Source organism: Spea bombifrons, chromosome 4, assembly GCF_027358695.1.
Source record: "Spea bombifrons isolate aSpeBom1 chromosome 4, aSpeBom1.2.pri, whole genome shotgun sequence".
In the NCBI taxonomy this organism is placed as follows: domain Eukaryota; kingdom Metazoa; phylum Chordata; class Amphibia; order Anura; family Pelobatidae; genus Spea; species Spea bombifrons.
Genome location: NC_071090.1, coordinates 75,948,301 through 75,974,021, shown reverse-complemented (window position 1 = coordinate 75,974,021; position 25,721 = coordinate 75,948,301). Strand labels below are relative to the sequence as shown.

Here is a 25,721-nt window from a genome sequence, read left to right as displayed (position 1 = left end):
GCCGGAGCGTGGCCATTATCAGCGTGAGTTTGGAATACCCTCATGCTCGTGGTCTCCCCAACTCTATAAAGTGTAGCACGGAGATAATAGACCTGACACTGTTTATAAAGTTTATTTGTAAATAATCGGTATATAAAGCAATGCATATAAAATTACTTTTATAAAATCACTAATAAATAATACCAATCCATTATAGCAACTTGTTTTTTTAGTAGTACACCAGATAAAAAATAGTACCGTATTTGCTCGATTATAAGACGACCCCCCAAAATCAAAATATTAATTTAGGAAAAAAACAAAAAGCCTGAATATAAGACTACCCTATAGGGAAAAAGTTTTACCAGTAAATATTAATTCATGTAAATATATTTTCATGTTTAATAAAAGCTATGATTGAGAAAAATATATTTTTTAAATTTCCTTTTATTTGCCAACCTGCCCCCCCCAGTTATGCCACTCTGCCCCCAGAAATGCTTTATACCCCCCTATTTGCCACTCTGCCCCATGATATGCCTTATACCCCTGTATGCCACTCTGGCATATAGGGGGTTAAAAGGCATATCATGGGGCTGAGTGGCATATAGGGGGGTATAAAGCATTTCTGGAGGTATATAGGCATATCATGGGGCTGAGTGGCATATAGGGGGTTAAAATGCATTTCTGGAGGTCCAGAAATGCATTTTAACCCCCTATATGCCACTCAGCCCCATGATATGCCTTTTAACCCAGCATGTACTGGCTGCCTTGGCTTGATAGGAGTGTGATTGCTGTAAGCAGTTTGATATATATATATATCAAACTGCTAACAGCAATCACACTCCTATCAAGCCAAGGCAGCCAGTACATGCTGGAACCTGGGGATGATAGCAGTGGGATTACAGCCTCCATATGCCATGCTACAACCCCCACCCCCCTTACACATCCATGCTATCACACACACACTCACACTCATTCACAAACATTTAAATACTCATTCATTCCCTTAATCACACACACTTCACACATACTCAAAAACCCTCCCCCACCCCCTCACCTGAACTGCAGATCTCCCACTCGCAGACTTCTGCAGGGGACCGGCTGTAGCAACTTCTCTGGCCCCGCCCTCAGAGGAGGGAGGGGGAGATAGAGTTCTGTGAGGACGCTGCAAGCTTCCTGCCCTGCTTCTAACAGAAGAGACGCTGCTCGCGACCGGTAAGCAGCATGGCGCCAGCATTTTTTTGGGGTCTGATTAGAAGACGACCCCGATTATAAGACGGGTACCACAGGATGCAAGGCCAGGAATGCTGGAGAGGTTGGTAGCCAGTAATGGGTTTGGTATACTAAACAGGTAATCAGACAAAGCCAGTACACAAGAGTGGCTAGTCAGGCAGGGGCGTAACTAGAAACCTCAGGGCCCTGGTGTGAGAATCTGTTAAGGGCCCCCCCTACCCCCAACCCCCAACCCATCTATCCCTTTCTCAGGATCTACCCTCTCCCTCCCTACCCCCCTTCTCACGATCTACCCACTCCCTCCCTACCCCCCCTTCTCAAGACCTACCCACTCCCTCCCTACCCCCCCTTCTCACGATCTACCCACTCCCTCCCTACCCCCCCTTCTTACGATCTACCCACTCCCTCCCTACTCCCTTCTCACGATCTACCCACTCCCTCCCCCCTCCCTTCTCATGATCTACCCACTCCCTCCCTACCCCCTCCCTTCTCATGATCTACCCACTCCCTCCCTACCCCCCCTTCTCACGATCTACCCACTCCCTCCCTACCCCCCCTTTCTCACAATCTACCCACTCCCTCCCTACCCCCCTTCTCACGATCTACCCACTCCCTCCCTACCCCCCTTCTCAAGATCTACCCACTCCCTCCCTACCCCCCCTTTGTAGGTCACTTACCGCGGCCGCAGCCGCCGCCGCCGCCGCCTGCCTCAGCGCTGCCCAGAGTGCTGTGTTGGGAGCGTGAGGCGTTTGTCTCGGGTGCCGGCGCTTCACTGCTGAGCGCCGGCATATGACGTCATATGCCGGCGCTCAGCGTGAAGCGCCGCCACCCGAGACAAACACCTCACGCTCCCAACACTGCACTCTGGGCAGCGCTGAGGCAGGCGGCGGCGGCGGGGGCGGCGACGGCGGCAGCAGCGGCGGGGAGCGGAGGCATCCTGGATTTCTGTCAGTCAGGGGGGCCCAAGAGTTGCCGAGCGGTCGTCTTCAGCAACCGCTCGGCACCCCTTGGGCCCCCCTGACTGGCAGAACTTCAGGGCCCGGTCGCAGTCGCGACCCCTGCGACCCCGGTAGTTCCGCCACTGTAGTCAGGTAAAGTACATGTGAGCAATCTGTAGTCAGACAAGCCTGGGGTCAAAATAGAACTTCAGGAACCAATACACCAAAAACATACAGCAGCACCATACTAGGGTGCCTCTACATAGCAGTACTAGATTTTAAAATCCGGCGGCTAGCCTGTCCCGCCCCTTGCATGGTGCAGGCATGCTGGCTTCCTGACAGGACCTCATTGCAGAGAGCACAAGTTTGCTTGCTAATAGCGGGTCTCAGCAGCATGACTTTACCTCTCACCCAGGGCTGGCCAAAACTCCCCAGGTTTGTCAGGAAACTTGGAATTAAAGCAGAGCAAGGGCATGTATATCACTCAAGGATACCCACAATCTTTCGTCTGGCCCATATCCCTTCCAATGTACAAGGTACTGGGTAGTATTCGGTACCCTTTTGGAATCCTAAATGGCCTGTACCTCATATTCTAGATAAGAATCCACCTTCACAGGTTTAGGAAGGGGAGTAGGGGCTTAAGCAATGAAAGACACAAGGTATACAAAGAGAGGGAGGAAAAAGTAATTCATACCCCACAGGATTTATTCGACAAAGGAATTGGGAGGGACCAATGTAACCAGAAACAGGAAGGAAAATTTTGGGTGGATAGCCACACTTTGTCACCCCTGGATTGATTAAGCCTTAGCATTTAAAGGGTGTTAATCCTACCCATAAGTCAGACTGCTGCGTAGTAAGCATGTAAGTGCGAAACCCATCAAGCGTGAAGTCTGTCCCTGCAGAAGCTTTGTTGTCATTATTGCTGTCCAAGGATGCGAATAAAGTTGGATTGCTGTACTAATTTCCATTCCTCGCGGATGCGCACCTGCATGAATTGCGGTACTCTGATACTGGACTTGAAGTGAGTCCTGAGGTGTTGTGGCACCCGGAGAAACGTTATATAGACGTCTGGGGTGGCTGGAGCATGGCCGGAGCGTGGCCATTATCAGCGTGAGTTTGGAATACCCTCATGCTCGTGGTCTCCCCAACTCTATAAAGTGTAGCACGGAGATAATAGACCTGACACTGTTTATAAAGTTTATTTGTAAATAATCGGTATATAAAGCAATGCATATAAAATTACTTTTATAAAATCACTAATAAATAATACCAATCCGTTATAGCAACTTGTTTTTTTAGTAGTACACCAGATAAAAAATAGTACCGTATTTGCTCGATTATAAGACGACCCCCCAAAATCAAAATATTAATTTAGGAAAAAAACAAAAAGCCTGAATATAAGACTACCCTATAGGGAAAAAGTTTTACCAGTAAATATTAATTCATGTAAATATATTTTCATGTTTAATAAAAGCTATGATTGAGAAAAATATATTTTTTAAATTTCCTTTTATTTGCCAACCTGCCCCCCCCCAGTTATGCCACTCTGCCCCCAGAAATGCTTTATACCCCCCTATTTGCCACTCTGCCCCATGATATGCCTTATACCCCTGTATGCCACTCTGGCATATAGGGGGTTAAAAGGCATATCATGGGGCTGAGTGGCATATAGGGGGGTATAAAGCATTTCTGGAGGTATATAGGCATATCATGGGGCTGAGTGGCATATAGGGGGTTAAAATGCATTTCTGGAGGTCCAGAAATGCATTTTAACCCCCTATATGCCACTCAGCCCCATGATATGCCTTTTAACCCAGCATGTACTGGCTGCCTTGGCTTGATAGGAGTGTGATTGCTGTTAGCAGTTTGATATATATATATATATCAAACTGCTAACAGCAATCACACTCCTATCAAGCCAAGGCAGCCAGTACATGCTGGAACCTGGGGATGATAGCAGTGGGATTACAGCCTCCATATGCCATGCTACAACCCCCACCCCCCTTACACATCCATGCTATCACACACACACTCACACTCATTCACAAACATTTAAATACTCATTCATTCCCTTAATCACACACACTTCACACATACTCAAAAACCCTCCCCCACCCCCTCACCTGAACTGCAGATCTCCCACTCGCAGACTTCTGCAGGGGACCGGCTGTAGCAACTTCTCTGGCCCCGCCCTCAGAGGAGGGAGGGGGAGATAGAGTTCTGTGAGGACGCTGCAAGCTTCCTGCCCTGCTTCTAACAGAAGAGACGCTGCTCGCGACCGGTAAGCAGCATGGCGCCAGCATTTTTTTGGGGTCTGATTAGAAGACGACCCCGATTATAAGACGAGGGGTATTTTTCAGAGCATTTGCTCTGGAAAAAACCTCGTCTTATAATCGAGCAAATACGGTAATTGCCAAAAAATGAAAAACCAAAAATCAGAAGTAATAACCCACATTCCACTCAGAGTTAAGGCCTTGTGGTTTTCTTGTGCCAAGTACAAAAATCCAATAAACCTCACATTGGCACAAGCGCCTATACCTATCACCCCTTCTAATCAATGTTTTCACACACTCTGTTTGAGACTGAATGTGTTTACCCATCAGGGATTTAGGATCTCTATGAATGATGGACCTAAGCTGTTCCCGTATTCTACGCTTAAATGGAAGGCTCGTCCGACCCACATATTGAATGTGACAGATATCACAAGTAACCAAATATACTACATTATCCATATTACATTCGGCATAGGTTTTCAACTCATTGCATTCCTGTAGTTGCTCACATAAAATATTTAGTTATCACTATATTTACAGCACTTGCAGATCATTTAACCCTTAAAGACAATGGGCGGTCCCTAAACCCATTGGAAACAATGCATTTTGTCATTAAGGGGTTAAAATTACCAATGGCTTTAACTAGGGTGCAGAATTGACCCTGCCCCAAGATTTAAAACTTCTAGGTGACAACCAGTTACCCAATATCCTGGAAAGTTACAGACCGTTCTCATAATTAGTTCTAGGACTGGGTCAGCATAGAACACGGCTAAGTAGTATTTAACTATATTACAAATTCTTTTGTATTCTGCAATATAGGTAGTATTTTTACACTTGGTTTTAAGCAATTGTTCATGGCTAAAGCGATCAACTATTCGCTTTGCTGACAAAATCAGCTTCTTGGAATACCCCTCTCCAAAAATCTATCTACGACATTCCTAATTTTCTTTGATACAGCTGCTCAGTGCTACATATCCTTTTTAATGAAATAAACTGTTATTTTGGTATTCCCCTAAACAGATGCTTCAGATGACTAGAATGTACATGTAACAAAGTGTTCCGAGAGTTAGACTTCCTGTATACATCTATGGGGGCTTTTAGGGTGAGTGAGCTGGTCAGCCCCAACAGGGAGGTTCATAGGGGTCTCCAGTTCTCTAACTTGGCAGTTGATGGGGATTTGATTAAGGTAAAGGTTCCTCATTCGAAAACAGATCAGGTTGGTAGGGGACCACTTTGTGGTCCTGCAAGGTTTGCCGGGGAGCCAGGTGTGCCAACTTACCACAGTGAAGGGCATTCCTAGATGTCAGGCCTAGGGTACAGGGGTCTCTCTTGGGCCATGGAGATGGAACTCCCTTGTCTAGGCATCAGTTTACAGCGGTGTTCCACCACTGTTTAGCAGGTTTAGGTTGTGATGGAACCCTCCATCACTGGGGCCCCTGGAGAGGCCTGAGAGCCACTCTCCTCCCTATCAACTATGGGCCCAGGCCTTGTAGAGACTTCTGTGTGTGGACAAAGGGGGACAGTTTCTGCGGATGTTCCCCATGTTTTACTACTCAGAGTCTCAAAACTGTAATGTCAGCTGGACATCCTGTTGTAGGAAGAAGGCTGATTGTCTTTGCATTGTTGATTGCATAGGTGTGAAGTGTTTCCCCTGTCATTGTGTGAGTTAGCCCTTGTCTTAAGACCCCTTGTAGGTATGACTAGGTGTCACTGCTGCATACATAATTATCAATTACACAACAGGTAGCTGTTAATCCTGTGAGCTCCTGTTATCTCTATGTCCTGGCCATTGTCTGTCTCAAGTCAATTATTTGTCTATCATGATTCCATGTCTATGTCCCCAATTAATGTAATTATTTATGTCTCATGTCATCCTGTCCTTCCCCCGGATATTGTGTTGCAGGATTTGATCTAATTACTCCCTTCCTGACATGGTAATTAGATCATGTGATATTTGCCTTGCCCCTTTTCTTACCTGTGTCTATATAGCTCTGTATTTGGTTTTAATGAAGGAGTCCTGTTTTCACCTCAACATGAGTGTTGCCTGATGCTTGGGGTGGGCTGCTATGATCCTTTATTGTCCTTTTCAGGACAATAGCCACACTGTGTAGCTAAGCTTCGGATAGCCACAGTGCCAATGCAGCTTCGGTGCAGCGATGTCCCCTCTTCTATATACAACGCTGGTTCTGCCTGGCGCTGAAGGGGTTAATTGTTGGTGTCCCGGCAGGAGGAAGCAGCGTTTGGCGGGAGTACCCAGTCGGGATACAGGTCTGTCCCGTCACATGGGTTTACCGGTATCTGACTTTGAACGATTCGTTCAGGATTGTCTCTGGCAAAGATGGGAGTACAATAGATTTAGATTTTAGATCAGGCCACATCTTCTTTTACTGTGCTGAGTTTGGGGTAGGTTGTGGTTTGGTTTGGTTTTGGAGGTATGAGTTGGGATATAGTGGCAAGGGAGCTGTATCACCATGCCCAGATCCTATTACTACACGTTGGGGGTAATGATTTAGGGCATGTTCCCATCTGGGTCCTTACTGCTAATATGAAGGCTGACTTCCAGCAATTTTAGTCTGCGTACACCCAGACCATGTTTGCTTGGCCAGAGACGGTTCCCCTTTTGAGGTGGCATGGGGCTTATTCTCACGCGGGCCATTTCCAGGACCATTTCCAGGTTTATGGCTTTTAGGTGAGCTGTTATTGTTAAGCATACTGAGTTGGAAGGGGATCATTTGGGTCTACTTAGGTGAGATGGGGTTCACCTTTTGGATGTGGGGCTGGATATTTGGTAGCTCAATGTCAAGTCTAGCGTGGAGAGAGTGGTTGAGGTGGTGGGAGGCCAGTGAGATGCAAGGTAGTCACATCCTCTAGAGGTTGGTTATGCTTGCATGTTGCAATGGTTAACCACCCACGCATGTGGTTTGACTCATGGTGCACAAGCCACTGGCTTAATTGCAGATCACTTATGGGGTTAGTGCCCTCATGATTCAGGTTGTTGGATGGAGGCTGCCATGAATAGGATGCCGGTAGCCATGACAGGGATATAACTGATACGCCTATGCCAGCAGGTGGTGGTGTTACAGGTAAGTTATTTGATGTTGGTGTTATTGTTTGTTAAATGCAATTGGTTGGCTCAGATCCCAACTAATGCTAATGAAGTTTATTAAATGTTAAAGTGTTTACGGTTATTTGCATATTTATATATTTAGATTGTAGTTGTTTACTTGATTAAGTGACATATTGAGTTGAAAGTTATGTGGACAAAATCTATCCATTAGCTAACTTTAATAAAATTGTTAAACTTTGTATTTGTGTGGTCTCCTTTATTTAGGGTTCAAAGAGGGGGGGGGTATGCTGGCTTGGGTTCTACCTCATTCATGTGGTCAGTTAAAATGTGATAGAACCCATAAGGCTAAAGTCCTCCAAAAATGATGGATTATGCATTAATTATATATAAAAATATGTAAACCTCAAGCAGTTAAACAACAGAATTTAGAAAATCTATGTCAGGAAGTACGACTTCAAAGATAAAAACAACACATTATCATAACGGATAACATGTATGCAGGGCCCAAAACTGACAGTTTATACATCTAAATGGACATATCTGAGGTTAAAATGAGAAAACCATGATGTCCAGACACCTCACACATGATGTAAGAGGAGACATCTCATGTATTAATTGAAAGAGATGGGCTGATTCATATATAACAAAATGCCATGAACATGGGTTTTAATGCATTTTGAACTATGTTAGCGATGTCGAACCTATGGCATATGCCCCTGCTGCCACCCGCCTTGATGGTGCCCTGATTGCAGCGTTGGGAGCACAAGGCCTCTATCTTGGTCGCAGTGCTAGCATTTCATGCTGAGCCCCGCAATATGAGGCCTCGCACTCCCACTGCAGGACTTCAGCAGGGTAAGTGAACTAAAAAGGAAGGGGGGGTAGATAGTGAGAAGGGGGATAGATAGTGAGAAGGGGTGATATTAAAAATATTGAAATAAATAAAGAGTGAGAATGAGTGAGAGAATGAATAATGAATGTGTGGGTGAATTGTGTAAATGAGTGAGAGAATTACTAATTAATGCATTAGTGAATTATGTGAATGAGTGAGTGAGTGAGAAAATGAATGAACTAACTTGTGAATTAATTGAGTATAAATGAGAGAATTAATTAATGTGTGGATGAATTGCCTGATTTTTGAAAATGCATTCATGAATATGTGATTTGTGTGAATGAGTGAGAGAATTAATGATTGTGAGAATGAAAGAGTGAATGAGTGAGTGACTCCATTTATTTTTGTTATACACTGATATAATTTCAGTGCAAATGCTCATGTTATTTAATAAGATCCTATTCCCGAATAGACCCTCTTTTCATGTGTTTTTCTGCTTGAGCACATATATGGGCCAAATAGTTATTATCTGCTGACACATTCTATGTTCCTATGGTTAAAAAAACAAATATACCAGTAATCTATTTGGGCAAATTTGTGCACACAGTTGTGTATAGTAATTGTGTACCGGAAAAGCTATTTTTTTAAAAAGGTATTGTGAATATCAGTAGCTTTGAGTAAACACAAAATGCAGCTTTTATATAACCATTTATTGAAGGAAAATTCGCATCCATGTGAAAAATGTATTCCCCCTAAACCTAATAACTGGTTGTGCCACCCTTGGCATCAACAACTGCAATGAAACCTGCAATGAGTCTTTTACCTTTTACATCTGTAAATTTGTAGATAATGGCTCGCTGGGGTGCCAGAGCCTTAGAAATGGCTTCTTTAGACTGATAGATGTCAATGACTTTCTCATCTGTTCTTTAGATCTGCTTTTTGAGATCTTGATGTTAAGATTCCACAGGTCTAGCAGTAATAATGCCTGTGTATGTCTAGTGACATTGAACCTAATTACCAAAAACATTTGGTTAATCGGTTGATTTAGTAACTTCGGAGGAAATTACATAGGCAAAGTAGGGTTGGGAGAGCTTTTTTCCTTATACACATGAATTTTGTCATGCCATCTGGAGACTATTTGTGTTCAGTTAAAACCTGACAATACATATGAGGTTAAAGTCCTCACAATGTTATAGCTCATAACTAAAATGATATAAGCCTGAAATAGTTACATGAAAACATGTCAAATGAGATTATTGGTCAAACCGTTTAGATGACCAGAATTTAGGAGATCTGTGTCAGGAAGCATGACTTAAAAGATAAAAACATAAAAAAATCTTTAGAACGGATAACAAGAATGCAGGCCACAGTCACTGCCCAAAACTGGCAATTGGAACATGTGTATACTGAAATGTATATACTGTTGTGTCAGAGTCAGTGTGTATATGAATAGTGCGAAAGCCAGTGTGTATAAATGTATAGTGCCAGGGTCAGTATGTCTACTCTATTGTAGTACCAGATTCAGTGTGTATGTGTCCATAGTGTGAGTGTGTGTAATTTTATATATGTATAGTTTTAGCCAGTGTGTGTGTGTGTATGTGTATAAGAGTGTGGTGCTAGTGTGTTTGGTGTTATTTATGTTACAGTATGGCATTAGGATGAGTGCGTATGTCAGCATATAGTGTTAGAGTGTGTTATCAGTGTATGGTGTTGGCATGTGAGTACAAGAGCATAAGTTGTTAGCGTGTGCCTGTTACTGTATGGTGTTAGAGTGGATAAATGCATGTTAGTGTATGGCAACGGTCGACAACACCTTGGTGCCAGGAAAATAAAAACATGATTGGGGAAAAAAAAAACGTTTTTCTTTTTCTGGAAAAATGGTCTCCAGTACTGTGTATAATACTCCAAGTGAGGTCTCACGTGTGCTATGTACAACAGCATAAGCACTTCCCTCTTTCTACTGCTAATACCTCTTCCTATGCAAAACCAAGTACTCTACTATCATTTCCTGCTGCTTTACAGCTCAGACCATTTTTCTAATTTACCTAAATAATTTGTCATTTGGCTTATCCCTCCAGAGACATTAACCCTGTTGCAAATCATTGTGTCATCAGCAAAAAGACACACCTTACTATCAAGACCTTCTGCTATATCAATAATAAAAATATTAAAGAGAATGGGTCCAAGTACAGATCCTTGACAACAAGAGCATGCTCCAAATATACTCTATGGACTACAACCCTCAGCCTCAGTGCCATTCAATAATATAACTCAGAGATTGCAATTTATTGATACGTCTTCTATGCGGGACAGTGTCAAAAGCCTTACTGAAATCTAGATACACAATCTCTTCTGCATCACCTTGATCTATTATTTTAGTCACCCAATCAGAAACATCAGTAAGATTAGTATGACATGATCTCCCTGAAGTAAACCCAGTTGCCTGGTTGCCTGGCTCAACACTTCTTGTGAATGCGCACAAAATGTGCTAATTTCCAATCTTCTAGGACTACTGTTAACAATGATTGGCTAAATAAATCTGTTAACATTTTTCAAGAAATTGAGGCAGGAGACATAGGAAGCAATTAACTGGTAGTTCTAAAGTATGAACTGTAAACATGTTAAAGGGGGAGTTTATTGTGCCAGACAGCCTCACAAAATAAGAGGCTAAAAAATAAAACATCTCCTGCGTAGAAAATAGCTGAAGGGTGGACAAAAGGGGGGCATGCATGAAGGTGATTGTACAGAATCCCCCCATGCATTTGCATGGAAGAGACCACACACATAGGACTTCTGAGCTGCCATTTGCATTTAAGTGTATGTGATGCTGGAATGTCCCTTTAAAGTTAGAGTACAGTCACATGGCATGTGATGGTGGCTCATGTAGAACAAACTTTAAAAAAAAGGGTCGGAAACAGGACATTGCACCTTGGACAGCAAAGTGGACAAAGGGAAAGATCCCACTCACATCTTCGACACAGGTACTCAAGAGCCAAGGGAACTCCAGAAGCAAAAGGAACAAATGATATAGATGTACAAGGGTACAGGACACGAGAGCCGGAGCCAAACACAAACTAATGGAACTGTAAGAACTCCCAATACTGTTAGCACAAGGGTACAGGAGCCAAGGAGTACCACAGTGCAGGATTGTCGGAGCATAAGCACAAAATCACCTTCACTGGAAGCAGACTAATCAAGCAAATCAGGCATGGAAATGGGCAGGTTTACAAAAGAAAATAACAAGCTAATTGGATAAAGCCAGGTGTATGAACCAACTTTTTCCTAGGGATGTATGAATAAAAAGCCAAGAGGCAATATAGCTAACATATGAACCTAGGTGAACCTGATATATTATCATTACCTGTTTCAATCTGAAACTGTTTATGTTACAGAAAAGCACATCACATGTGACATTGAATCTAATGTTTCATATACCTTCAGAGTGTTATTCTGTGGAAGATTAACACTCTGTTAAAATTGTTAAACTTTAATAGATATTTAATATTACTGCTACAAATGTTAAAACAAGAATGGTAGCTAATAGCAGTGCCAAAAGATTAGTTATTCTAAAAAAGTTAGTTACTCAAGGGTGTGGACCGTCCTTTCAATCAATTTGATAAGTACTTTCTCACCAAAACGCACTTTCCTTATCTCAACCCTTAACTCAAGTATGATCAGGATCTACTTATCCTAGTGCATGGGCAGCTTTTCAGTTATTGTTGAATCTTAACTCTCATCATCATCAAATAGCTCCTGGTGTGATTGGATAATTGTGATTCATTAGTAAATATAAACAGATGAATCTATTTCAAGCCTATGCTTCCATCTTTTGCATATTGCTATACTACAGACTAGACAGGTGGAAATGGTCCAAAAACCATTCAGACACAAGTTTTGGTTAGTTTTTGGCCCATTATATTTCAGACAACGAATTCCGTTTCCTGCACGTTTGGTTTGGACGAAAAATGTGGGTCATTTAAAATCTCCATCGCCCACATTTACTCTCTCGTAATCTCTGAATCTCACTCTTTCATTTTGGTTCACTCTTCCAGGCTCTCTGAATGTATCCATACCTCCTCTGCCAAACACTTCTGCTCACCGCTCTGCTTCTGTGTCTCTCACCTTCTTGTTCTGCATCTTCTTTTCCTTCTTTTTCCTCTCTTCTTTCTTGGTCTGCACCTCCACAGACATAACCTCGCGGGGGGGGTAGTTATGTAACTTATGTAACTATTGTATCTGCTAACTTTGACAATGGTGCTGGTATACTCCGCTTCCGTGTCTCGCATCATCTTCTTCCGGCTGCCAAAAAAAAGAAATCATGAGAATGGACGTCACCAAAAGCTCCGCCATTTTGGCAGAAGTTTACACAAGGTTATCTTCTGGCAAAATGTAGAAGCTTCCAGTGACGTCCTCTCCTGATCCTCCAATAAGTTGGAGAGGAGTTTTGGTGGGAGATGAATAAGCAGCGTTGCGAGACACGGAAGTAGAAGTGGTCAACAGAGAAGATAGGGGGACATACAGAGAGTGTGAGTAAAAAAAGCCTGTGAACTGTAGACGGAAATTTGTAGCTTTTTGCTTAATTTTCATCTGTTTTGTGGGTGGGGCCTCCTTTTCAGAAGATGTGTAGACATTGACAAAATCAGCAAATTTCTTTCAATATGCAATTTGTACAAATCCAAACAGGTCTACTACAGACTTCCCTACCATCCCCAAGTTTTTATTAAAATACAACTAGTGTTTTGTTATATATGCTTGTCTTTCCATAGACCTAATGAAACCTGGAGCTTCATGCAAGTATGCATTTTACTGTGCCGGTTACCCACAGCCTACCCTTTGCAGGACGCGGCCAGGTCTCACTGGCATAGTGGGCATTCCCGCTGACATTGTGGGAAACACTCCCATTTAAAGGAGAAATTCGCAGGGAATGGGGCGTTTCAGGACCCTGCTCCTGCAACATGGAGGATTTGGGTGTTGACCCGGAGAACTGGAGAAGCGGCGGAGAGTTCCCAGGTATGGCGTAGAGGTCTGCAGGATCTAGTCCGGGATTCCCATTTTCTCTTTACATGGGGGAACTCCCACTGACGTCGGTGGAACCTCCCACTGACAGACAGTAAAGATATCATAAATTAAGTGACCTGTGCCCAAGCAGCAATATAATGTTGCTTAGAGTTGGACAGCTGATATCAATAAGTAATAGTGAAGTGTTAAGACCTTAGTTCCTGATTACACAACCATGTGTTAGTGCAGGGGCGTCCAACATGTGGCCCACGGGCCAAATGCGGCCCCCGAGACCTCGAGGTGCGGCCCGCGTAAGATCGGCAGCCAGGGCAACCGATCTTACGCGGGCCGTACCTCGAGCCCTGCTACAACAAGAGCCCTGCTACTTACCAGTGGGAGGGTCTTTCGTACTGCAAAGAGGAAGCGGAACCCAGCAGAGTTCACGTGACATCACATGACTCTGCTTCAGTCCTGCTTCCTCTGTGCAGTACGAGAGAACGCAGAGGGAGGCCCGCGCCCCCTGCTGAAGTCTGTGCACGGCATCGAGGAGCTGCAGTGCAGGTAAGGGGGTGGGGAAGGTGTTTGAATGAGTATGCGTGATTGAGGGAATGAATCTGTGAATGAATGAGTATATGAATGAATGAGTGTGTGTATGATAGCATGGATGTGTAAGTGCTGGAACCTAGGCATCATGGGACTGTGATTGCTGTTACCAATCACACTCCTATCATGCCAAGTCAGCCAGTACATGCTGAAACCTAGCTAGCTGCCCCCCTTGTGTATTGATGCTGCCAGCAATATGGGGTCTGCACATCACTTACAGCCACCCTGTACCAGCATGTACTGGCTGACTTGGCATGATAGGAGTGTGATTGCTAACAGCAATCACAGTCCCATCATGCCAAGGTTCTAGCATTTACTGGTTGGATATGTAAGTGCTGGAACCTAGGCATGATGGGACAGTGATTGCTGTTAGCTAATTTTTTTTGTCCAATTGTGGTGTGTTACCTACTTTTATTAAAAATGTGAGTTTTTATTATTATTTTTAAAGGTGGGGGTCATTTTCGGTTTTGGCTAAGTGAATGTTTTGGTCCAGAATATTCATTTTGGTGCATCCCTAGAATAAATAGAACTATTTCATTTTTAATTATCCTGAATTTGTAGTCACAAACCTTTCTAGGCCCAGAAATCAGTGAGAGGAAAATTTTAATCTGCATATTTTATTAAAGGCCATATTTTCTCACAGTGGAAAATAAGTGCGGCCCGAGCACGTATACAGTTCTGATGAAGTGGCCCACTGCAGAAAAAACTTGGACACCCCAGTGTTAGTGCTTGATCTCAGATGGTGGTTCACAGAGGGCCACACATCAAAACTAATTTCGTTTTTGTATGAATTTGCATTTTTCACTTTTACACTGATAAAAATGTAACCTGTATGACAGGCACAGCTCTTTTTGTTATTTTCTTAATTAAGTATAGATCTTATCATTGTGGTTACAACAGCTCCTGCTTATGTGTTTTTTAAAATTGAAGTATTGTGGCTTAGATAACAGCTCTAATGACAAAGAAAGGCGTATAAAAAGACATAAGCAGAGATCTCCTTATTCAGTAGGAACTGAAGACAATCTAGAAACCACAATGTTCAGGTAAATTTTATTTTTTTTTCTCCCTATATGGGTTACAAATATCTTACACCAAAATATCAGAAAATTAAATGTACATACTTATGACTTTTCATTTTAAATTATGGAATTATTTATAGAAAATATGTCTTATTGTCTTTTAGGATGCATTTCGACAAACATCTGTTAACTTTTTCTGTGATCATCATTTGTGCCTCCGCTGCTCATTTCCTTGATCAAGAGTGGAATGCATGGAAAACTAAATATGGTATATGCCTTCATCCATACACTCTGCATGTATTTATTTTTCAGATTTGTTATTGATTTTCACCTTCTTTGATATTCTTCCTTTATTAATCTGAACTCTTTGTCTAATTTTGCAAACCAACTACTATCTTTTTTGTAGGATCAAAACTGTTAAGGTTACTAGGTACTGAATTCATTATTCCACTTCTCTTGTTTCACTTCTCTTGCTTTAAATGATTTTGCTTCACAAAAAATGATCTGTTCCCTGAAAATCTATAGTATAATGACATATATGGGCCGGTATTATGGCATTTAAAACACAGATGATTCAGATAACAGTGGTAACTTCTCAATGATATACCCGATGACTAAGGGACAATACGTATGGTCTATGTAAAAATTAAATATACTTGTAGAGTTATGTCAGGGAAGCCAAAGTTTAGTAGAAATGCCAGAAACATGTTGAAACCTGGATCTACAGAGTTATACTAATAATATTTTCTTTATAAATGTTTAACGGCATCAATATAGGACTATTCTTTGTTTAAGAAAGAATATATAAAGAGAGAGAGAGACAGAAAGAGAGATGTAATGTATAGCACACAAGTTGTATTTGCCAATATTGCACAGTACACATTACTGAAATATACCTTGACAAATGTAATGATAATTATCATAACAAATGCATTCTACCTTAGGAAAAAAATACCCCAATTACAACCAGGAATTATTACGGAGGAATGCATGGGAAGCTACCTGGGAAAAAGTGCAGCAACATAACAAGCTTGCAGACCAAGGTCTCAAAAGTTACAGAATGGAAATGAACCATTTTGCAGATATGGTAAATTAACAAATGTCTGTTATAGAAATATACACATATTTTATAGGTGATTACAATGCATGGATATTGAAAAATAACATTAAAAATGTTAAAAACATACCACGCAACATGCCAGGTTGGTGACGTTTTGAATTATGTCATGATGTCATGTTTATGCATAATATCATTCATGCTACTTACACTGGGAATTATTGCATCAATCTCCCCATAGTCTCAATGTATTTAGAAAATATATTTAGAAAACACATTTGGGATTTTAGATACTGTACCCATATACACTACAATCTCCTTTGTACAGCTTCATGTTTGTCTACATATTAACCTGAAAGACATAAAAGACCCATGAAATGTATATTACCAATTTGTACTGTTTCAGACCACACGGAATTTAAAGAGTTGCTTTAAGAACAACAGAAAATCAACAATAAGGAATATTCCTGCACAAAGTTATGTAAGGAATACTAATATTCCAGAGGAGGTTGACTGGAGGAAATCAAACTGTGTGACACCAGCAAAAGATCAAGGGTCCTATTGTGGCTCTTGCTGGGCATTTGCAACGGTAAAATATATTTCTTTTCATGACGGTTTCTGAATTTTGCTATGGGATATATCATATTTATATTGTACAAATTATTTTTTAAAGTTAGAGACTTTAGCATTTCTAATATAATTTGTTAAAACATGCGCTAGGGTAAAGTAAGTCCATTTTGTTACTCGTTAAATAGTGAACATTATGCAGTTTATAAGGTATGTAACAGTGTTTTAAATGAAAATATTTATGTTTTGTAGCAAAATATATGTATTAGAAAACCCACCTTATGTGTATATGATGGAAGCATCTATCTTAATTTCCTTTTTTCATGGTTTGTATGAGCCTCCTCAATAAGCTTCTCCCACTTCTAAAGAAACTGAAATCTATTAAATATATGGGCCTTGCCACAATTTGCAGGAATCTGAAATCCTATATTTTATAACAATTATACAAAAGTTATAGTTAATTAAGAAAACAAATATATTTTTGCAAAAAGAGTACAAAGGCATTTTGTACTCTATTGACCCCAGCTTCCCAGCATTATTATTACTATGGTTCCCATGTTTATTGGGAATATGTGAAAGGAGGTTGGGAGTAGGGATGAGTGAATGTTGCTTGACCTTCCTGGGAGTCAAAGAGTCCATCAGATTTACTTATAGCAAGTTTTTTTGTTTTGTTTTTTAAGGTGGGTGTGGTTGAATCACATTACTGTATTCAGAATAATGAACTTCCTTTGCTAAGTGAACAGCAGCTTGTGGATTGCGATGAAAAAAATGATGGTTGTTGTGGTGGATTCCCGGTCGATGCTTTGGCATACGTTACCCAACATGGAATTATGAGGAATAAAGACTATGAATATTTAGAAAAGGTAGGATTCTGGATCATCTTCTCTGTCAAGCGAACCTCTTTTTTTAAGCGGTGGGTTCCTCACACACATGTTGTTCAATGATTTTTAATTTCAAACTTTGAAAAGAAACTTCACATGGCCTCTATGTTAATTACACATAAAACAAATGTGTCAGTTCATAGTTTGGGGACATCTGAAATAACATTTCTTAAGCTGAGAAACAAAATGGGACTCCATTAGGACAAAATGTACTATTTATCATTTCTTAAACTTTTGCTAGGCATGCTGTTGAAGGATAGCACCCCCTGGCCTATGGGGAGTTTGTTAGATTTATAACCAAAACATTACCAAAAAAAGGAAACAGGGTATATTACTCCTTATGGGCAATTTTAATTGTGTTTTTTTACACAGATTTGGATAAGAAATCTAGAGAACGAGAAGATAGTGACAGGAATATTTACAACATAGCTAGACGATTTCGGGAGTTGTTGGAGAATTATGCATTATAGGACATATGGCATATATATACAATCAGTCAGAGAAAGATTTTTACTGTTTTTCAAAGTCTCGTTGTACCTACTCCAGAACTGATTTAATTCTGTGGAAGACATTTCTTACTAGACAGGTTAGCAAGTAATAAAAAGCAGAATATAGATGCCAAAACTGCCTTTGATAGGTGCACCTGGGAGTTTCTAAAATAAACTGTGGGCATAACAGTTCTTAATGGAAATGGAGTACGACTAGAACAGCTGATAGAATTACTGGATCAACAAATGAAACCTCAATTTTGCTTACAATTAACCATATTGCTAAACTTAGGATTCAAACAATATGCACAAATAATATGTTGCCCCAAGAGCTCCTTTCAAGATGTTGATATTGATATAGTATGTCAATTAATCTGTTTGTTTTCTTTAAATTACTATATTAATAGGCAATATTTTATAAATCTTTTTAATAGTTTATAATTGAAAAAATTATATTGACATAAAATAATGTCAATATTATTTAATGTTGTTTGTGTTTGGAAAAAAAACAAAAAAAAATATAATAGACATCATTCAACATTTTCTTTCTTGGATCAGAAATATGCTTGCTCTTTTAACGACGATAAAGCAATACGTTTGAATGTGACAAAATACTATACTCTGCCTGGAGAAGATAACATGGCAGCATCGGTGGCATTTAATGGACCTATTACCATCGGAATCGCAGCTAGTGATGACTTTATGTTATATAAGGAAGGTAATTTACATTGGACAAGAGTGAATGCCGTATATCATAGAAGCATACAAGGTGGCTGCAAATAAGAACCATTTGGCCCATATAGTCTGTCTCTTTTTGCTGATGTAAAGACCAAACCTTAATCAGTCCTTGGTCTAGTCTATTTGGGACAGCCAGGTACATATCCCATATATGTTTAAAATACATTTCCTTCCTACCTACCATACTCTCAGTATAATAAAACTTCCTTATACTACATCTAAACCACTAACACTCTAGTCAGACCATCCAGTCACTTTGTGATTAAAGCTACTTTCATTTATTTGGAGTCTCTGAATTTAGGACTAAACTGCCTCAGTGCAGAATAAAATTACAGACTTTGAAAAATGATCCTTCCAGCAAGTATTTTAAAACTTGATAGGTTGTTCAAAATACTTGAAGATGAAAGTAAAGTGACTTGGGAAATTCAATGCAGTGTGTTTCTCCTGGGTTTTTCAGGTCTATATTCCTACAAGTCTACAGGGACTAAAACAAGGAGACCTTTTTTTAGATCAGACATAGAAACCAAAAGTCTTTTTAGCCCCTTCATTCTAGATGACAAGTATATTTTATCACATAAAGCCAGAGTTTAACACACAGCAAGTATGTAGTAGTGTAACTACCACAATTTCTCTTTTAGATGTTTTTCATATTAAATGGCAATACACTGTTAATTGTTCTGAACATCACTGACACATTTTCTTTAACACTAGGTATATTTGATGGAGAATGTGCTGAAGAGGCAAATCATGCAATAATTATTGTGGGCTATGGGACTGAAAAGAGTAAGGATGATGATGAAGAAGAGCAGGAATATTGGATCATAAAGAACAGGTGTGTTATGATCTGTAACTTTCTTTATATCATATTCATTAAATCCGTTTTTATATGTTAGTTTTTAAAGGCACACTCCAGCCGTCATATGCACTTTAATGCATATAATAGCTGATTTGTCCCTTTGCATTTTCAAGGTTTGCCTTTTGCATATGCATAGGGGCATTCCACAGAATCCCCTATATCCATTTGTTCCTTCCCCTGCCTCCCAGATTTTGACTGTACAGGAGATGTGTTCAACCAAACACATCTCCCTGCACATGATATACCCACCACCAGTCTGATATGGGTCTGCTCAGACCCCATTTTGCATGTGCAGCGGGTGCTCCTATTGATTTCAGTTGGGTTGTTCATGCTCTACTGGGTGAATGGGCAGAAACACCACAAAATATTGTGAAAAGCCTTGCCAGAGGAGGGGAAGCTGTTATAGCTGCAAAGGGGGGGGCAACTAAATATTAATGTCTATATATTTAGAATGCAATGTCATACAGGTCCCTGCTAGTGTGATGGTCAGGTGTCCCAATCCTTTTGTCCATATAGTGTATATATAGTGCAGTAATTGCCAGACAATCACAATACATATATAAACATATTGTGTATGTGAATATAAATATATATACACACACACATACACACGCACACACACTATTAGAGGAAGGCTGGCAAGGGACAACTACTTGATGTGTTAGCAATTTTATATATAGCCACCAGGATGTCTAATAAAGTAAAGTCTTCCATTCTGTGATGCCAGGATCCTTTTTCTGCACCTTGCTTTTGTTATAAATATTTTTTCTGGACAAAACTCAAAAGTGCACATGGTGCATGTTCTCTGTCAGTTGTGTTCTAGGCTGCTTTATTATTGGGTCACTTGGCTTTGCTTGCCCTTTGAGCTGAAAGTTGCCAGCTCTTTCCTGTACGTACATTATTTTGACTGATTCCTGGTGTTACTATATAGCAATATTAGGGCTTGTCTAAATAATCATTTTGAGCATGAGGAAAGTGGCCAGTAGGATGCTGCTGATCACTTGTATGATGTCATACATGAGCACAAATGAAATGATTTAGATCCCCTGGGACAATAGTACATATACCTGTGTGAAATCTGTCCTGGAGATTTGAATATATTTTCCCTCATATCATTCATGTCCTAATATGTGTGTCCAAATATACGAGACTTGCTTTTTCATTACATGTTATTCTAAATGTTTGTATTTTTTTATATAGTTGGGGCAAGGAATGGGGAGAAGACGGTTTTGGAAAAGTGAAGCGAAATGTTAACATGTGCAATATAGCTGAAGAAGCAGCTTCTCTGGATTTCACATTCCACTGAAGAAATGAATTAATTTTATATTGCAACAAATCTTTTAATGCTTTGCAGTTTTACCCTACACAACCTGTATGTGTATATATAAATATTATTGCAGCATATTTCGGTTAATAATTAAAAGAATTCACGTTTTTCTGTTCTTCTAATTGGTTGTATGATGGAGCACTCCATCTGGTTTTATTCTATAATGGTTTATAGCTTTATCATATTATAATCACACCTATAAGTATGATTTTAAGTCATATATATGTATTGTAAAATCTAACATCTAGAATGTTCCAATTTAGTCCATGTCAAACATTGTATCTCACTTATAAACCCTGTTTAATACTAGAAAGTTATTTTCAGTCATAAGCATTATTTAATACCTAAAATGAGGATCCACACGTTATCACTCCTAAAATTAAACCCAAGTCTGATATTGCCCACAAGCCGTAAAAGTAGAATAGCGAGCAGATCAACGCTGAAACGTCTCCTACTGGACTCACCCTTTAGGAAACAAAACTATGCAGACTAGTAAACGATACCAGAAATGTCTCCCCAAAGCCTGCACATTTGACCTCCTTTAAGTGCCTGCCAGCTCTACCACATCAGTTTTAACAAAATGCAATATGCACACTTTCACTTTACCACCACAAACCACCCAAACTGGCTCACAAACTGAGCCATAGCCTTGTTCTACATTACTCATCTACAAAACAAGGAAGGCCAATGTTGGACTATAGGGTTATCAAAGAGGGTAAACTAGATCATATACTGTATTTATGTCCAACATCAAAACAATTTCGTTGTGATATAGATTACCTTCAACAAAACGTGAAGAGGGTAACTAACGGCTGCAAGGGTCAGCTATGACTGCTCCCCACATTTTGGCTCAGTAGACACATGAACAGAAAGTCAAGATGTTGCAGGTGGCTGCAGACAGCAACGAATGTTCATTTTAGTGTAAAAACTACACACCAAACCTGCAGAATGAACTTAACAGCCTATTATAAGAAAGGTTAACGCCCAAGAAAATTACCTTCCTGACTCACCCAGGACTCACATTGTTTTTTTCTTAGGAACGTACCACTCTCTTGGTACTCCAGAACTGAAGTCTGATATATGAATAGAACCTATATAATTCTTAGTCATGACCTCAATGAGCTTCTTCTGGGGTTGATCCTTTTCACAGGGAATGTGACATAAACTCCCTTTTTGTGTAATCTTATTTAAAGGAGATAATTGTTAACCTTATTTGCATGCACCTACCCAGAATCCCTTGTGGTTGTGGCAGCACCATGAGATTTCTGAGGGAAAAATAAGCCTTCTGGCTTGTCTGGTGTCTGTAGATGAGTGTTTAATAAGGCTTCTCCTACTCCTTAAATTTAAGTGGAAGGGTTTTCCATCACCTTTACCCACCATAACATATGCAATGTGTAATCTTATGTAAGGCAACATAAAAAACCCTGTAAAACGAAAGGAAAGGTGCCATCCTTGTCTATTAGAAGAGGCCCTAGGCTGAAGTCTAAGGGTAAAACGTATTATGAGGCATCCCTTTGGGGGAAAAGGTGATACTACGAGCATAAAACAACTCTTCCCCCAGCCAGTTTATAGGAAATCAGTTCCCAACTCTCGTGGTCCAAAAAGGCCAATAAGAAGGCAACCAAAAATAGAACGTCCTCAAAGTGCGACTTCCAATAATTCGTAAATCCCCACTAGTCAATCAAACCCCAACAATAACCATTAAATCTTTTGTTAGATCACCCCTATAACATTACAATAAAAAGTGGCAACATACACCTATTATTATCCTCACCCATTAAGTGTACCCACACAAATTATATATATTTTTTTCAAAACAAGAAGGGTTTTCTTCAGATACAATTTGATCATATCATCTAATTGCCTTTAAAAAATAATAAAATATGATGGAAAATTGAAAAAAAAACCTCTTTTTTCTCACTTGTATTTGAAAAATCTTTTACTCATCCAAAAAAGGTAATGAAAAAATCTGTTATATAGATTCTACAATTTGTCCTGAGTTTAGAAATACCCAATGTTTTAATGTTTTTTTGCTTTTTTCTGCACATTATGGGGCTATAAGTACAAGTTGCGTTTTGCTATTTCAAAACCATTTTTCCCCAAATCTGGTCGTTCTGCCACATGTGCTATCTTTAAAGCCAGCCAATGCAATTTACCCCTTCAAACCATATATTTTTGAAAACTAGACACCCCAATGTATTTCAAATGCTGGTTTTTAACCCTTTCCATGCACTAATTCTACTACCACCCTTTGTCAAACTTTGTGGTAGTCATTTATTTTGGTTTTTTTATCACAAAAATTGCGCTTCCGGTATGGATTTACAGCTCCTGGCGTATGTCACTGCCAAACAAGTCTCCAATATGTGTTCAGCAACATCTCATGATGTAGTGCATTTTAATAATATGACTCCTGGGCTCGGTCACGACAGGGTTAATTAGTTAATTATAGTCATATAACTTGTAACTTAGGCGTCAAGCGTCAACATGTACAGACCACTGTGCTGAATAGATAAGGAAACACCCAGGCACATAAGAACAAAATGGCAAAGGACCTCTGTTTAGGGTGCCTGGACAGCATCATAACATGGAGGGCTAGCCTGTGTCACAAAAAAGAAGCCACCTAGAGATAACACCATGACGTAAAGACACTCATCCCTGGAAGATTGTGGAAAGTGTGGACAGCTATAAAAACCTAAGGCCGCAACTACCAACTTTAAACCCTCGCCTGCGTTGTTTGCAAGAACATGCATGGGCAGCCCAGGACGGATCCAGGGATCCTTGCGTCAGAGACAAGTCTCTCTTCGAAAAGACTATTCTGAGGGGTTTCCCAGTCCCTGCTGAGTTGCGAGTTAATCAGCTTAGAGGAGTGATAACTACTTGGCTCAGTGATGTATTACTGTATTGACATTTGACACTATAGCATTGATTGCTGTGATATTGATTGATCGCTTAACTCGTTTTACACACACATATATACATACATATAAGTTTACACACATCACTATTTTCTATCTGCTGTAGTAAGAGTTCTATATAGTAAAGTTTTGCTTAATAAAATGTGGCTTCAGCGTGACATCCCGCAAGCTGTAATGAATCAAAACTTTCCACAGTCCTTGCTCTCATCTTGTGGCTTTATGACCTTATGCTTCAACATTCCTTCTCGTTTGAAATAAACTTATCTCCTTAAACCCCTTTATATATTTAAATGTTTCTATCACATCCCATCTCTTCTCACCACCATATATATAGAGATTCCTTAGTCTTTTTATTTTTTAATCCTGCAAACCATTTACTCTCAATATATTGGAAAGATACACAAATAAGTACAGTGGCATAACCACTTCTCTTCACTCCTCCTTATGCTACCCAACTTTTAGGAACCCCCTATTAAATTGCCAAAAGCAACCTTTTCTATTTCTAGCCGATGCCCAATTAGCTTGGCAAGCACTCACTGCCCAGCCTCCTGCACCAGAAAAGTGACTTGTAGCCATAAGGCCTCACAAATAGAACGGTGAACAGCTTTATGCTGACATAACTGAATACGTTCAAACAATTATCAGAAGTGTTTTCGATTTTATTAAAATGAGCAGGATGGCAAACGCTTATAGCCAATGTGTGGAACTGCGACTTATTAAGCAATACTACCTTCTTTTCATCCTCCCCTTTCCTGTCCCGATAATATTGTAAAATTGTTAGCTCTAATGATATATGTTAATGAAACAGAAAGGAAGTTTAAAACTAAAACTTATTTTAAAGACATGGACAAAAATACATACTGTATTTGAAGTCCACAATAAATCATGATCAAAATGGTTAAAGAATAATTGAAGAAAAACTGGAATAATAAGAAAAAATGCTTTCCATTAGTAATTTTCAACCTCAGGCAAGGGCAATTAGTAATAGATTTACAGAAAAAAGGATATAATATATAAAATAGTGGCAGATAGTAGAAAAATAGAAATGGAATAACACTCACTTACACTCTCACTCACTCTTGCTCACTCTTTGGGCACAGAAGGTAGGGAAACATTTGTCCTTCATCTTCTCTTTTCCATGTTCTCTCTTTTATCTTCATCCGCATCAACCTGGAACGCCTGATCCTCCAATCGGGTGGAAGGACATCACCAAATGCACCACAGAATTTGGCGGAAGTTCACCTTAGGGAATAATTTCAGGGATATCCTCACATCCGATTGGAGAATCGGGCGAGAGGACGTCATCGGATGTACCACCATTTTGGCTTAATTTTGCGCCAGGTTTTGTTCGTGGAGATGTGGACGAAGATAGAAGATGAAAGAGAGAAGATGAAGACCAAGAAGATGGGGCAGAAGTGGAAGTGGTCAGCAGAGAGGTAGGGAAACATTTAGAGAGGGTGAGAGACAGAGTGAAGAAGAATAAGAGTTTGAGAGAGAGTGAGTGAAAAGGCCTGCAAATTTCAGAGCTTTTTGCCTTGTTTTTGTGGCTTTGTACAAACAGCCAAATTTGCTAAAATTCTGTAAATTTGCAATTCACACAAATCAGACTGCACAAGTTTGCCGTGTTTTACACAGAATTTTGTCTTATTCCTTTCATGCCAGACGGCATATCTTCCTGGCATATGTTGAAATGTGACAGAATTCCTCACAAAATGATGGATTATTAATTATAATTATTGTATATAATTATTAATTATATATAAAATTCTTATAAACTTAAAATAGTTTAATGGAAAAAATGTTAAATGCGTTATTGGTCAAACCGTTAAGATGAACACATTTTAGGAGATCTATGTCAGGAAGCATGATTTCAAAGATAAAAACAACACATTATCAGAATGGATAAGAAGTACGCAGGGCCCAAAACTGACACTTACAGCAAAATGAACATATCTG

General features: G+C 40.0%; 1 protein-coding gene across 1 annotated transcript; it reads left to right on the top strand.

Annotated features, from left to right (window-relative positions):
• The first annotated feature begins 14,923 nt into the window (after window positions 1-14,923).
• Window positions 14,924-20,972, top strand: LOC128492264 (uncharacterized). The gene is made up of 8 exons (XM_053464759.1): window positions 14,924-14,960; window positions 15,101-15,204; window positions 15,881-16,023; window positions 16,400-16,582; window positions 17,241-17,423; window positions 18,488-18,647; window positions 19,379-19,499; window positions 20,724-20,972. Exons 1-8 carry the CDS (start codon window positions 14,953-14,955, stop codon window positions 20,827-20,829), a joined length of 1,008 nt encoding a protein of 335 aa, XP_053320734.1. The 5' UTR covers window positions 14,924-14,952; the 3' UTR covers window positions 20,830-20,972.
• The last annotated feature ends 4,749 nt before the right edge of the window (window positions 20,973-25,721 follow it).

Excerpts from the sequence above, each read along its gene's own strand:
- LOC128492264 (XM_053464759.1), top strand. Across the intron at positions 15,205-15,880 it reads TGCATGGAAAACTAAATATG|GAAAAAAATACCCCAATTAC; the intron begins GTATATGCCTTC and ends ATTCTACCTTAG. Across the intron at positions 18,648-19,378 it reads CTTTATGTTATATAAGGAAG|GTATATTTGATGGAGAATGT; the intron begins GTAATTTACATT and ends CTTTAACACTAG.